The 13,221-nt window shown below is 47.5% G+C and overlaps 1 protein-coding gene across 4 annotated transcripts in view; it reads right to left on the bottom strand.

Annotated features, from left to right (window-relative positions):
* SLC4A4 (solute carrier family 4 member 4) overlaps nt 1–13,221 on the bottom strand; it is a 139,993-nt gene that overhangs the window by 7,561 nt on the left and 119,211 nt on the right. For all 4 annotated transcript variants that reach the window (XM_050320454.1, XM_050320457.1, XM_050320455.1 and 1 more), the window contains 9 exons: nt 12,513–12,583; nt 12,091–12,279; nt 10,906–11,019; nt 10,405–10,566; nt 8,034–8,212; nt 7,067–7,139; nt 3,595–3,663; nt 2,157–2,330; nt 58–219 (listed from right to left, as the gene is read on the bottom strand). In XM_050320454.1, the coding sequence (XP_050176411.1) occupies nt 58–219; nt 2,157–2,330; nt 3,595–3,663; nt 7,067–7,139; nt 8,034–8,212; nt 10,405–10,566; nt 10,906–11,019; nt 12,091–12,279; nt 12,513–12,583 (1,193 nt within the window). The remainder of the gene's footprint in view (nt 1–57; nt 220–2,156; nt 2,331–3,594; nt 3,664–7,066; nt 7,140–8,033; nt 8,213–10,404; nt 10,567–10,905; nt 11,020–12,090; nt 12,280–12,512; nt 12,584–13,221) is intronic.

The following is a 13,221-nucleotide window of genomic DNA, read 5'->3' as shown; positions in this document are numbered from 1 at the left end:
TGCCCGGGGTTAGGTAGCTAGGGAGGAGAAGTGTGATAAGAGCAGAAAGCTCCTTACATCATCATTGTCACTGTCCACACTGCCCTTCTTCTTTTTCTTCTTCTTCTCGTCCTCTTTCTTCTTCTTGTCCTTTTCTGGAATGACGTCGTCAAGAAAGCTTAAGTCATGCTGGGAGAAGAGGTAGTCCATGGCTTTTCTGACTGCTACCAGGGCCAGGATCTGCAAAGGCAGAGAGGGATTCCCAGTCACATTTTACCTTTCATTGGGAACACTTTCTCCTCAATGCTGCTTCTAAGCCACGTGAATTCTGGCTGCAAAGGTACGTGCAGATAAAGTGGTGAACACCTGGGATGTCTCTGTCAACTGCAGAGGCTGAGCTGTGACTGCTTCACATCAGAATAAACAATGGACACAAAACAGTACTGTAATCACTCAATACTCCTGTATTATAAATAATGAAGAGACAAAAAATAAGAGTTTTCCTTTACTTTTAGATGCAGGTTTGCAGGCCAGCCTGAGTAATGAAACTTGGCTTCATTTCTCACCACTTCCCCAGATGCAAGGGCTGTTTAGAAATCAGACAAGGGCCAATCTGTGCCCCCAGAGTTTGCAGAATAAAGTTTACTCAAATTATGGCTGCGGGGAACTGGAGGAAAAGCTTGTTCTATGCAAGACTGCAGTCGAAGGCACTGGGAAAAAAGGAAGGGACGTGTCTCAAACGGGTGTTTATGTGGACACTGGGTCTGACACCTCCATCAGATCCCACACAGGCTTTGCCAAGGGGTGCATGGACAGGCTGGAAGCTGTAACCCATTCCCAACAGGCTGCCTTTAAGGAGAAGTTTGTGCCAAGCAATGGTGATCAACAGCACAAACAATTCCCAGGAAAAGATCTCAAGCTTTGACTTGCGTAACTTAAGACGCGATTACAGACGCGAGGAATTACTCAGGGAGTGGAAAGATGCCACGCAGACACCTGTGATCATCCCACCGTGAATTACTGCTGTGTTGAAATGCCTTTCCTCCAGATAAACAGGGAGTTGGCTACTGTCTGGATCCTCACAAATTAGGAGCTTACAGTAATTTGGTTACTGAGTGCAGATAAGTGAGGTTTTGCCATCAGATCCAGCTCCATCGATCTGTGGCTGTGCCTTCCCTGAATTTACACTATTATAACAAAGTCTGGCATGCCTGGGGTTCACTCAGATTCTATTATGGGCAAAGAGATTTTAGATTCAGTTACCAACAGCAGTGCAATACAGACATGGAAAAGCGATGGAACTGGAAAAGTGGGAACTGCTGATTTTCAACACCTTTTACAGGAGCATGTGTCCCAGAAGGAACATTTGGAGATTTTTTTACTTGCATCATCTTTTCTCATTTCACCAGCTTGTCCCTGATATGAGTTCTGCCCTCCCTCCTTCTGTCCCTTAAATAAGCACTGCAAGGGCCTGCCCCCACAACTGAGATTTTACTTGTCCATATACTTGAAATCAGGTGACCTGGGGGTACCAAATTCATTTGGGAGTTTCATAAAGCTTTGCCTTTGCAGCATCTGAGCTATCTCCAAGCCAGAGGGTGCCTATGCCTGTAGGTCCAGTAATGATCTGAATAATCACCATCTGATGTGAAACATTAGGGTCTTTTCACTCGAATTCAAGGAAAAGAGACATTCCTTTTTTCCCTCTAATCCTTTCCCTCCCTCTGGCACTACTCTTAGCACTGAGTCTCCTTCTTGATTTTGTCAATTTGTGCTATTTAAAAGCCAGAGAGACATTTTGTATCCGGTAATTAGTGTGGACTAAAACAGGAAAACTGCTCCTCTCCTTGGTTCATGCAGCTCAAGGAGAAACCACTGCAAATCTAACCTTGGCAGCCAGGAACGGTCAACACTAACTACACCTTTCTGGGAAAAAATTAACTCTCCAGGCTCATTTTCCTCCAGAGGATTTATGTAAAGGCAGGCACGGCCACACTGACCCCGTGCAGTGCTACACCAGTCCCATGAGCAGAGCCCCGAGCAAGGGATTTGGCAGGGAGAGAGGTTGGGTTTACCCATTTATGGGAGGGAATGACTGCGGAAGGTGCAGGCTGTGAAAGGGAGGGATGTGAGGGAGAAGGGAGGGAGGCAGAGATGTGATGGAGAGCATCACCTACCATGACAGGGAATATGATAGCAGCCACAGTGGATTTGAGGATCCAGAGGAGGGCCAGGCACACCACCTGCAGGAAGGTGAAGAGGTGGACCCTGCGCAGTGGGACGTGGCGCAGGTAGATAAAATCAGGCTGGTGTTTTAGAGGCATCAAGAGCAGCTTTAGACGATCCATGAACTGCAAAAGGAAAGAACGGGACAGTGAAATGAAACGTAGGATGCACAAAGAAAGAGAGAAAACAAGGTGAATGCCCAAAGCAGGGTCAGCATCACACTCTGGGGCACTTCTGCTGCCCTCCCCTGCCCTGGTCCTGCCAAGGAAAGACATTCAGCACTTAGGAACAGTGCTTTTCTTTTCCCCAAATAAGTCAGGAGCAGAGGTCAGCAGAGGCGAGGGCAGACACCACACTGCCAGAGAACAGAGCAGCACCTCACCCAAGAGCGAGGAAGATGGGCAGCTTTCCCAGCAGTGCCTCTTTGCCCTGTGCTGGACCGGATAGACTTGGAGTTAAACCAAAATGGGGATTTCTTATGCAGTGAAAAACACCCTTGGCTGGGGGAAAACGATCTGCCCAGTCCCCCACCACCTGGGCCAGGAGCAGGGGAAATTCCCTCCGGGAGAGCCAGCCCCGGGGCCAACAGGACAATCCCCCTGTTGTCCCCTGCCCAAGGCAGGCTCACTGCCCACTGCCAGGACCAGACGGATCCTGCACCAGTGAATGGAACCCAGGGCTGTTTTGCAGAACCCTCAAGGGAATTCTCCTGGAGTGCACAGAACAGGCAGTCACTTACCCTTAGGGCACAACCCAGCAATAAAAGAAAGGCCATATTTAACAGGGTGCCAGAAAGCAACAAAACCACTTCCAGCCTCCTTGGGCCAGCTACAGGCGCTGGGCATGAGAATGGCTCCTTACATAAGATTTCCTCAACGACAAAGAGAGGGGCCTGGCTTCCCCTCCCAAGAGAACAATGTTCCCGCTCGTTAGCATTGCAGAATAACCCCACTGCCATAAATCATCCTCCTTGTTTGCTTGCAGTCTGTGGCAGAGGACCCAAACCACCCTGGGAGCGAGCCCGAGCTGGGGAGGAAGCCTGTGGAATCCTGGAATGGTTTGGGTTGGAAGGGATCTTAAGGACCATCTTGTTCCAATATTCCTGCCACGGACAGGGACACCTTCCACTGGACCAGGATGCTCCTGGATGGACCTGAGTCTTCACAAAGCACCCCCTGGCACAGACAGTGCCTGGACTTGGCCACTCTCCCTTGGTCTCCACCTCAGGACAACCAGGCTGTGCAATGGTTGTGACAGCTGCCACCCTCCCTGGGTTTCTTGGGAAGGAAGATGAGGCGGTAAAGAGACAGGGAAAAGCTGGAGGGCTGTGGGAGAGCCCCTGTGCTGCTTAAGGACTGCCACCTTCTCCGTGATGCTGGAGGGACTCACCTGCACGCCGTTGAGGGACGCGACACCCATGTAGAGGAAGACACCATAGAGCACAGGCATGGGAATGAACTGTGGGAGGAAGAGCAGGAGAAACCAGGTGAACAACCCTCCCTGTACACAGTGAGCTGTCAACACGTGGTGGGATGTCAGTCCCAGCCTGTGCTCAACTCAAACTGCATCTGTGAGTGGACAACGCGGAGGAATAAAGCCATATAAATAATAACGCAAAACAAAGCCAAATAAATAATAATAGATCCTTCTGCTGGGTTCCGAAAGACACAAGGACATTTGTGCAATCACACCCCCCCAGCTGGGCAGGACTTGGATGTCTCGCCAAGAACCACAGGGAATGACGGCAGTCAGTCAGTGAATTAAGGAAGAGGTGGGGAAACACGTTCCAGTGAGCTGCAAACTGCCTTTCACCTCTGGCTTTGTGGTGAGACTGGAAGCAGAAGGCAGAGAAGGAGAAAAGGCAGAGTGATCCTGTGGTTTGTGGTATATCCTGTTTTCCCAGGTAACAAGTGACAGGACAAGAGGAAATGTCATGCCAGGGGAGATTTAGATTGGATATTAGGAAAAACCTCTTCATGGAAAGGGTTGTGAAGCCCTGGCACAGAGTGTCCAGGGCAGTGGTGGAGTCAGCATTCCTGGAGGAATTTGAAAGCTGTGTAGGTGTGGCACCTGGGAACATGGTTTAATGGTGGGCTTGGCAGTGCTGGTTGGACTGGGTAATCTTAGAGGGCTTCCAACTGAAACAATCCTGTGATCCCACATCCGGCTCAGTAAGCCATGCAAATCCATGCAGAAAGGCTCTTCTCCGGAGTCCCACCTCAGTGACGACAGTCATGCCAACCCAAACTCTGCCCGCTCCATCTCTTACACACATTAATCCCTAACTAATCCCAAATACAGGACTGCGAGTTCCCTTCTTCACTGCCAGGATCCATCCTTGTAAAACATCACTTTCTGCTCCCCCGAGTGCTCAGTGCCGCCCACTCCTCCATCGGGCACACCTTCCCGGAGGAGTGAGGAACACCACACACACTCCCCAGAACGGGGGGGGCTCTGTCCCCCACAACAGAACTGGGCAGCCAGCCTGGTGTGATGGGAACGGGGGTGCTTGGAACAAACCACAGGCAGGAGCTGAATAACGGCCTTTGTGGGATTTACTGGAGCCCAAGGGGGATGGAACGAGCTCCGAGGCACTGCCCTCATGCAGTGCCGGGTGGCTGCCACTGAACGGCAGCCGCAGCACAGCCACGGTGCGCGCTGTTCCCAGAACTCCTGTGCTGGGAACACTCCCCTTCCAACCTCTGCACGGAGCTCATTAAAGAGGTAAATAACAGGGCAGCTATCCAGTATTTTAGCGTATTCCCCACCACCTTATTCATCGTTTCCTGCAAGCATTTCCCTGGGGGCACATGAGCATCAAAGTCACCCGGCCACGTGCCATTCAAAGTTTTCCTGCCTACATTTTTCCTTCCTTCCCGAGTCTCATTCCCTATCACCTCCTGCACACTTCTTGATTACTAACTCATCCTTTCCTTGGATTTATTTCCTTCCTCTGATGAGCCATGCTGGTAATTCCCACTAAAAGGGAAATGATTTCTCCACAGTGGGGGTCTGCCATCACCACTGTGGGTGGGGTGGGGACCCAGTGCATGGTTCACAAAGCTGTGGGTGACCACAGGATTCAGAGCCCTCACTGGATCTGAGGGATGAGACAAGACAAGACAACATCTCCAGCAATCAGAGTTCAGCTTTCTAGCTCATTTTCACTGCTCTCCTCCCCTTTTATTTATTTCTGTGGGGTTTTTTTTTAAATAAGAAAAATGCCCAAATATTATTTCTCCATTCCACGATGATTAATCCCGTAGATCATCCCGAGGTGAAATCTCAGTACATTATCCTGCAGAGCAGCAAGCGGTGCTGTCATTTTGGAAGACTTTCTCTTGGCAAAGTATTCCCTAGCGATGGGGCTGCTGGCTTCAGCGCCGCGACCCAACCTGCTGTGGGCCAAGGGGATTAAAGCCGTATTTATAGGAAAGTGCCTGTCACTCTCTCAGCAGGGCCGAGGATGTTTCTGTGGAGATCTGCCACAGCTGAGCAGAAACACCAGCGACATCCAAAACCAGCACAATCACCACAAAACCCCCCGAAAACAAAGCTGGGATTATTCCATGCATTGCCTGGTTTATTGAATTTGGGATTGTCAGCGTTCAACTCGCCGCTGGCAGGAGAAGACTGAAATGTTCTGCAATGCATTTAACAGAGCAGCTCCCTCCAGCAGGACCCTGCCACTGGAATTTGCTAAAGGTCCTGAAATGCTGCCAGGTCCTTCCCGCTGGCACGTGGGCCAGGAGCGTGCCGATTTATCCTCAGGCGTCCTCCTGCGAGGATCTTCCCCACACGCTGTCTTAGGGGAAGCACAGGCAAAGAACTAATGACTGAAGCAATAACAGGGGAAATAATAGACCCCGGTGGAACAGAGGAAGAGGGATCTTGCAGGGAAAGGTCACATGGACTAACAAACAGGATTATCACAATCAGGCATTAAATTAAGGGCACGGAAGTGCCTGTTTGTGCAGAGGCGGAAACTGTTACCAAGACATCAAAATTCGAGCTGTACAAACAACCTTAGAAATGGAGAAGAGAAACACACTGGCTTTGGAAAGCTACTGTCTCCATTCTCTCCACAGGTAGCATTGCTGCTCCCTGCCTGCCTCCTCCCCTCAGGCTTACATCTCACTGTGCCTCGCAGCCCCTCCAAAAACTCCTCTGCCTCCTCCAGAAACTCTCCTGCAGACATCCATCTGCTCCATCCTGGAGTTACAAGGAATGGTGACACTGGTTTGACATGTTCTGTGTCTACCATTGGCCTTGGGATCCATGGAGAAGGACTCCTGCAGCTGACATCTCCCCCTGGACTGCATGTCTGTGCTTGGCACCGCTTCCATCAACGTTCCCAGAGTAGGCTGTGTCCTCCACAAGACAGGTTTTCCAGTTCCCTTCTACAATCTAATGATCCACTAGGGATGCATTTTTCTGTGGTTACATGCCAACATATTTCTGGTCTTGGAAAACAGCAAGCTACCTAGATCCATGAGCAGCACATCTGTCCAGAGCCTTGGTTAAACTCACAGGAAAAAAAAGATTCAGGAGGATGAAGAAATGCCATTTAATTACACTACTTCCTCCAGAAACATGTTTTCCATACTCTTGAGCTTTGTCTATGATATGTTTTCCCTAAAATGCAGCCATGGTAAAGGTACAAAAGGAATCATAAAAGAAAAGAAACTTAAAACTTAACTTTATGCAAACATGGAAGAATAATCTTAAAATGAAAAAAATCACAGCGCACAAAACTCCCAGCCCTGAACTCGGTCACTATTCCAGCACACTACAACCATGGTGATTTTGCCTTCCAAAAGGTTTGGATTTAAGCTTCCAAAGAACTGTAAACCATCCTTACCTTCAGGATGGGAGCCATGAAGACAGACACTCCGGTCAGGATGAAAACAATGACTCCAGTGACTCTCTGCTCCCTGAAACAACATCACTGGGTGAGGACTATAGCTTTGGGTTTATATTCTGAGTACCAACATAAAGCCCAAAACCTCATTTTTGCAGCCACATTTTTCAGCCTACACCATCACACAGGTGGCCAGATCCTGATGAAGCCCTGCCCAGCTCTGTTTTCAAACCCCAGATCAGTTTCTTTATGCTGTTTGGGGTCAACACAGCACTGCTACTGAGTGAGGAGGGGTGTGTTTGCATGTTAAACATTACAAACCATTAACCAGCACTCCAAATTCCCCACACGGATGTACTTAGAGGGGGAATCAATCATTAGCTCTCCACCCTGAGATCAGTCACATATTGTGAGTCCTGCTCAGGGCACTCCAGCAGCTTTGCAGGGTGCTGAACATGTGCCTTCAGCAGTGCCCATAGGGCTTCCCACTTCCAAAAATACCTTGGCCACTAATATTTCAGAGCACTGCAAGTCAGGCCATTAAGTTTCTATTTAGTTGCCTAAACAAGCAGCTTGATTTCCAGGAGCACTCCCATCGGAAGCACTTCAGACCACTTAATTAAGGCGACCAAACACAGAAAAAATTGCTCCATTAAGTAGAGCTGACTGCTCTAGGCACGACAGGTTTGCATGTCTGACCATTACATTTGCCAAGGAATGCCTAATTTCCATGGATAAAGAAATCTGCAGGAAATTTATCTCCTTTAACACTGGAAAACTGCATCTGATCTGCCCAAATAAACTTCTGAGGAGTCACACCTGGGGTTTGCCCAGGGAATCGCCAGAGACCTGCGCTGCTGAATCTCACAGCTGGCTTTGGAAACAGGGAGAGAGCAGCACAAAATTCTTTGTACAAAAGGATTGTGCAGGCAAACACAGTAATTAAGGTCCTTCTGGTTGGACATACCTCACTCCCAAAAACTTGGGCTGCTCCCCAGGGGCTGAAGTCTCCGTCTCCATCTTCAAGCTGTCGATGTGAGCGATGGAGATGACGGTAGCAGCCACATACCAGGGCAGCCCCATGAAGGAGCAGACAATCATCAGAATGGCCACCCAGAACAAATCCAGATGATATCCAGCACCTTTCTGTGAAAGGGAGACAAACAACCTTCAGTTGAATTATTCCAAATGCCTACGGAGCAGGGCACAGGCACACTGGACAGGTGGCATTTCCTTCTACAGTTTCTTTTGGCAAACAGAGCCAAACACCAAATATACACTGGATCTTGTAAACAGCATAAGCAAGGTTTTTAAATAAATATACAGTCAGCTTTCAAAACAAATATTTATATATATAGAGAGAGAGAGGGAGAGAGATAGGTTGTGCCCCAAGTCATCTCATGTCCCTGTAATTGATGCTTGGATGCACACAGAGCTTTAAACACTCAAACCACGCTTTAAAAAAATAGCCTAATTTTAGTTTTGAGCAGCTGTTGAAAAACAACTTGCAGGGTGATGACTTAAGGAAGAAAGCCACCTTACTGACATATGGTGCCTGCCTAAAGGTAACATGTGCCACCAGCTGTCTAAGAATGAGGTCTGAACTCCCATTCAGCAACTGCAGGATCTCCTGTCAGGACTTCCCAACGGGTCTGGGCCCTGCAGATGGTGTCTGATGCTGGAAGCAACTCCCTCAACACCCAATCCTAGATTCCTTATGGAATGCAACAAGAACAGCTGAAGGCTCATTCCCTATCCAAAGCAGAAAGCTGCCCTCATTCTTGACTCCTTTTCAAAGACCCCATATCTTCTATTTTTTAAAGCCTTTAATGAACTAACACAGGAAATCCAGCGCTCACAAGTGCCAAGAGAAGTGAAGAAACAAAAGAGCCACCAAAGAAAGGGATTTTCAGCAAAACACCAGACAGACCTCTAAGGCTGGCTATTTTAAAACAGATTGGCCTCTTTTTTTAATCCTGTTTAATTTGATTTTATTGGAAGAAAACCCTGACCCAGACCTAGGATGACCCAGGAGGGAAAGCAATCCAGTTTCTCTTGAATAGTCCTCACTGTTGTCTTCACATGTGCGCTGCTTACCTTGGCTGGCTGGTGGCACTGGGACAGGGACCTCGTGACACCCTGCCAAGGCTTTAGCCAGGAATGAGCAGAAAGAAAACTGACCTTTTCTTTTTTTTTTTACAGTAAATTTTATGTATGGAGGTGTTTTTTGGTGCAGAGCAACAGGATGGGACTTGAGAAGCCCCAGTTCCACAAAATACCCTGTTCACAGGTAACAAGGGAAGCAGAGAATACAGTTTTTATATTAACAGCACTTTGCTGGAGTGTTTATAACTTATAAAAAAGTACACCCAGGGCTGACAGCAAAACTATGATCTGTGGTTCATAAGCTGTATAAGTGGCAGAGATGAGAGGCCTCTTTGTCATGGGGGAAGAACAGCAAATATATTCTCCCAGTGGTTAACAAAATGCTTAGTTAGTCTGCTTAGTCAGGTGCAGGAGACAGATCTAAAATTGAGATCACGGCAACAATCAGCCTGCCCTGAGGAAGATGAGGGCCCAGGATCAAAGGTATCTGCCCAGATGCAGGTGGCAAACAGGGATGCTCTGAGGGTTTTTTTTAAATCATGAGCCAGCATCTGTGCACCATCATCACTGTGCACAACAAACCTTTCCCATTCCCTGGCACTCCGACTCTCCCCTCCAGGTCAGGCTCAGGATGGCCTTAAATCACATGTTACTTGTCTAATGTCCACAGTGACCACGTGAATTGAAATATCCTCCTCTTTTTAAAGCAAAGGTTCCCTTCCCATTTCCAACAGCTCTCCCTGTAACTGATGAAGGTTATAGATGCAAGTATCTGAATAATGACCCACTATTACCTGTGTTCTGAGGGGGTCTTTACTCCCACAGGTCACGCCACATGTTCTATTATCAGGAAGGGAGAGTCTTCTTTTACAGGAATGTAATATTTTTCAACAGAACTGACCGTGCAGGGAAAGGAAAAAGCCTACAGGCACGAAAAACTGCATAGCACCGGTCTGGAAAGTTTATTTTAAAAACACAGCTACATCCTAGGCTGTTTCGTGTCAGCTCTTCTTTAAATAACATCCAACTGGGGCTATGCCCTTGGTATGTCCCAAATTTCTCCAGCTTATTGCTCGTATTTGACAGTGCCGTGCAGTTTGACCGTGACCACAAAGCAACTTCTTCTCCTTAAAAACAGCAGCCAGTGACAGGGAATAGGCTTGTGTCCATGAGGGAAAAAAGTGGTAGGAGGAAAAGCCCCTGCACATGCCCAAGACACAAAGCACACCCACCTTGAGCTTGTGCTCCTTCCTGTTGACGATGACAGCGGTGATCTGTTGGTCCATGAAGATGAGGATGGTCACCAGCAGGGCAGGGATGGCTGCTGCCAGGTACACCCACCACGGGTTCCCTCCAAAAGGTGGGATAAACCAACCCCTCTCGGGACTGGTTGGCTTTGAAGGACAGGGAAAAGAAAGCTCTTGTTAGAGGTGCAATAGAGGAGTGATGACATCCCAAAACCAGGTGTACTTCCAGTAATGGGACTACAGGGAGACACATGAGGTTTGTGACAATTTCATCCTTCCCACTAAAAATGGAAGGTTCCAAGTACAGAGGAAGGATTTAAGACATTAATCAGCCAATCAAAATGATGCTAACAAAAAGGATATCCTCTGAGTAAATAAACTCTTTCCAGAGCACTAACTACATTCCCATTCTGAGGGCAAGTCATTCCATATAGGGCAGGTGGGTGGAAAGTGAACCTCTCTTCCACAGGCCTGACAATGACGTACCTTAAATTCACTTGGCACAATTAGTTTTGGTGTGTCCACACCAACCAGGGCATCTATTCCACAGAAAATCAAAATGGACAGGATAATGGCAAAGTCACTGATGAGCTTCCGGGCCTGAAAGAGACGGTGGTATCATAACAACCAGAGTGAGCACCACGAACCACCACTTCACCCACCCTTTAGTGTCTACATGAGACCTTGTGGCAAGACAAACTCAGTGTTTGTTCTTCCCCAAAGATGTCTGCTGTCATGTCTGGCGCCATTTGCGTACATGTGCCTTGGTACTTTATTGTGGTGTCTGAAAGCCTAAATGGGAGCAAGAAAACAACACAATGGAAAGTCACAAAATTCCATTTAGGAGATGGGAAGACTCAAACTTCCACAAATGAGATATTCCGCAAGACTGGCAGAGATTACTTTGTTTGCTGTTCAAGTAATAAATCAACATAGGCTGACAGGAAAACAAACCAGGCTTCTCAGCTAAATCCCTAAGACTGTGGCTCTCCTCAAGTCATTAGAATATGACAACTTAAAGCTGCCACTGGTCAGACCCCAAAATTTAACTGTGAAGGAGCCACTGTGCTTGCCTGGAACTGTGTGAGCTTTCCAGAGCTGTTGTTCCTTCCTGGTTTCCTGGGTTCACATGGTTACAGATAAATTGAGCTGCATTCCAGCCTGGATGGAATTTGTTTCCTTTTTATTAAAAGTAAGAGAGGTTCAATTGTAATGCAGCAGAACAGTAAACATCCACGCAGGATAAATCCCTGCGTGTCAGAATGCCAAAAATGGGGCAAGTCTGAGAGAGAAACATGGGTTTGGCACACATGGAAAGCTCTGGCTCGCATGCCTGGCATGGGAGCCTCACCTGAGGTGACAAAATGAGCAGATGCACCTGAGAGGTGCCTGTAAGTTTGGAAGTGTTGTCTTCAGTGCCTTTAAAATGCCTGCTACATTCCCAGGACAGATTACGGCTCCACTTGGCTTTTCTGTGCCTTAGCTGTGCTGTCCAGAACCACTGGGAGCAATCCCAAGCATATCTTGGTTAACCAGTTCCATGTTTTTATCCCAACCAGTCCAACCTGGCTTCCCTGCAGAGCATCTCTCCCTGTGTGTGTGACAGCTACTCCAAAAGGAAGGCTGACCTTTGACCTCGGGAAGACTGCTCAGGTGAAAGGAGATACTTACAGTGGTGGGAAAATAGCGACTGGTCTTGAATTTCTTGAGGGCCATGGAGCAGGTGTAAGTGCCGAAGAAGAGGATGAAAGACATGAGGGTGATGTCAGGGACGTAGTCACAGCTGTTGCCCTCAAGTCTTCCCCCATATTTCAAGCACTCCTTGGCTGTCAGAGCAGCCCAGTCAATGGTGGTGTTGCTCTGCAGGAAAAAAAAAGGGAATCACAGAATGATTTGAGTGAGACTATTTTGCTGCTGGTGTCTCACTAAAAGGGGTTGTTACTCTGTGTCTCAGCTTCCTTCCCCCATGTCTCCCACAAATAGATATGACCCATCAAGCTCCACTTCTTTCTCATGATCCAAAGCTCGTCACTGGCTGAGCACCACGACACTCCGCAGCCCACGGGATCCCTGCCCTCCCGAGGGGAACTCACCATTTCAGAGGAGGAATAGACCAGCTCATCATCTGACAGCATCGCTGTCCTGTTAAAGAACGAGCTATTAACTGCAAGAGAGGAGAGAAAAGGTGGTGAGAGAATGGTAAGCAAGATGCAGGAAACAGCTAGGGAGGAGAGAAAATTCCAATTATTAAGTAATTTCTTGACTCCATCAAGCTGTTTGCCACCTCTTTGATCCAGTAAAATGAGTCACAAGTGTTGTTTCAGAGAGACTCAAACGCCTCAATCATCAGTCACTCATAGAACTGAAAGAAAAGGTTAAGTGAAACATAATCCAAACCTAACTGAGGTTTTTTTGGAGTTCATGGTAAAAAAAGAAAAAAAATACAGAAAACCAGACAGACAATATAATATTTCATGGTTTTCCAATATTTTTCTAATGATTCCTGGATTAAACTAAATATTCACAGAACACTCCTAATGATTAATTTCAAACGCAAGCACAACCCCCAAGATATCCAGAAAAGCAAAATGCATTTTAGCGTCCAGCACCAACACATTTTTTGAATTAAAAGGAACAAAAAGATGGCAAGTAATTGAAATCAACAGGATGGGGATAATTCCTTTGAAAGAAGGAGAAGCAGCATTCCCTGTGGCAGTGACACGTTTTCCTCTGGCTTTTGCAGCATTAGGAATCATGGATTTGAAATTTCATTTAGGAATGCAATCCCTGCTGCAAACAGGC

Source organism: Myiozetetes cayanensis, unplaced genomic scaffold, assembly GCF_022539395.1.
Source record: "Myiozetetes cayanensis isolate MyiCay16 unplaced genomic scaffold, myiCay2020 scf24, whole genome shotgun sequence".
NCBI classification, from domain to species: Eukaryota; Metazoa; Chordata; class Aves; order Passeriformes; family Tyrannidae; genus Myiozetetes; species Myiozetetes cayanensis.
The sequence above is the reverse complement of the archived record's forward strand: the minus strand, read 5'-3'. Positions and strand labels throughout refer to the sequence as shown.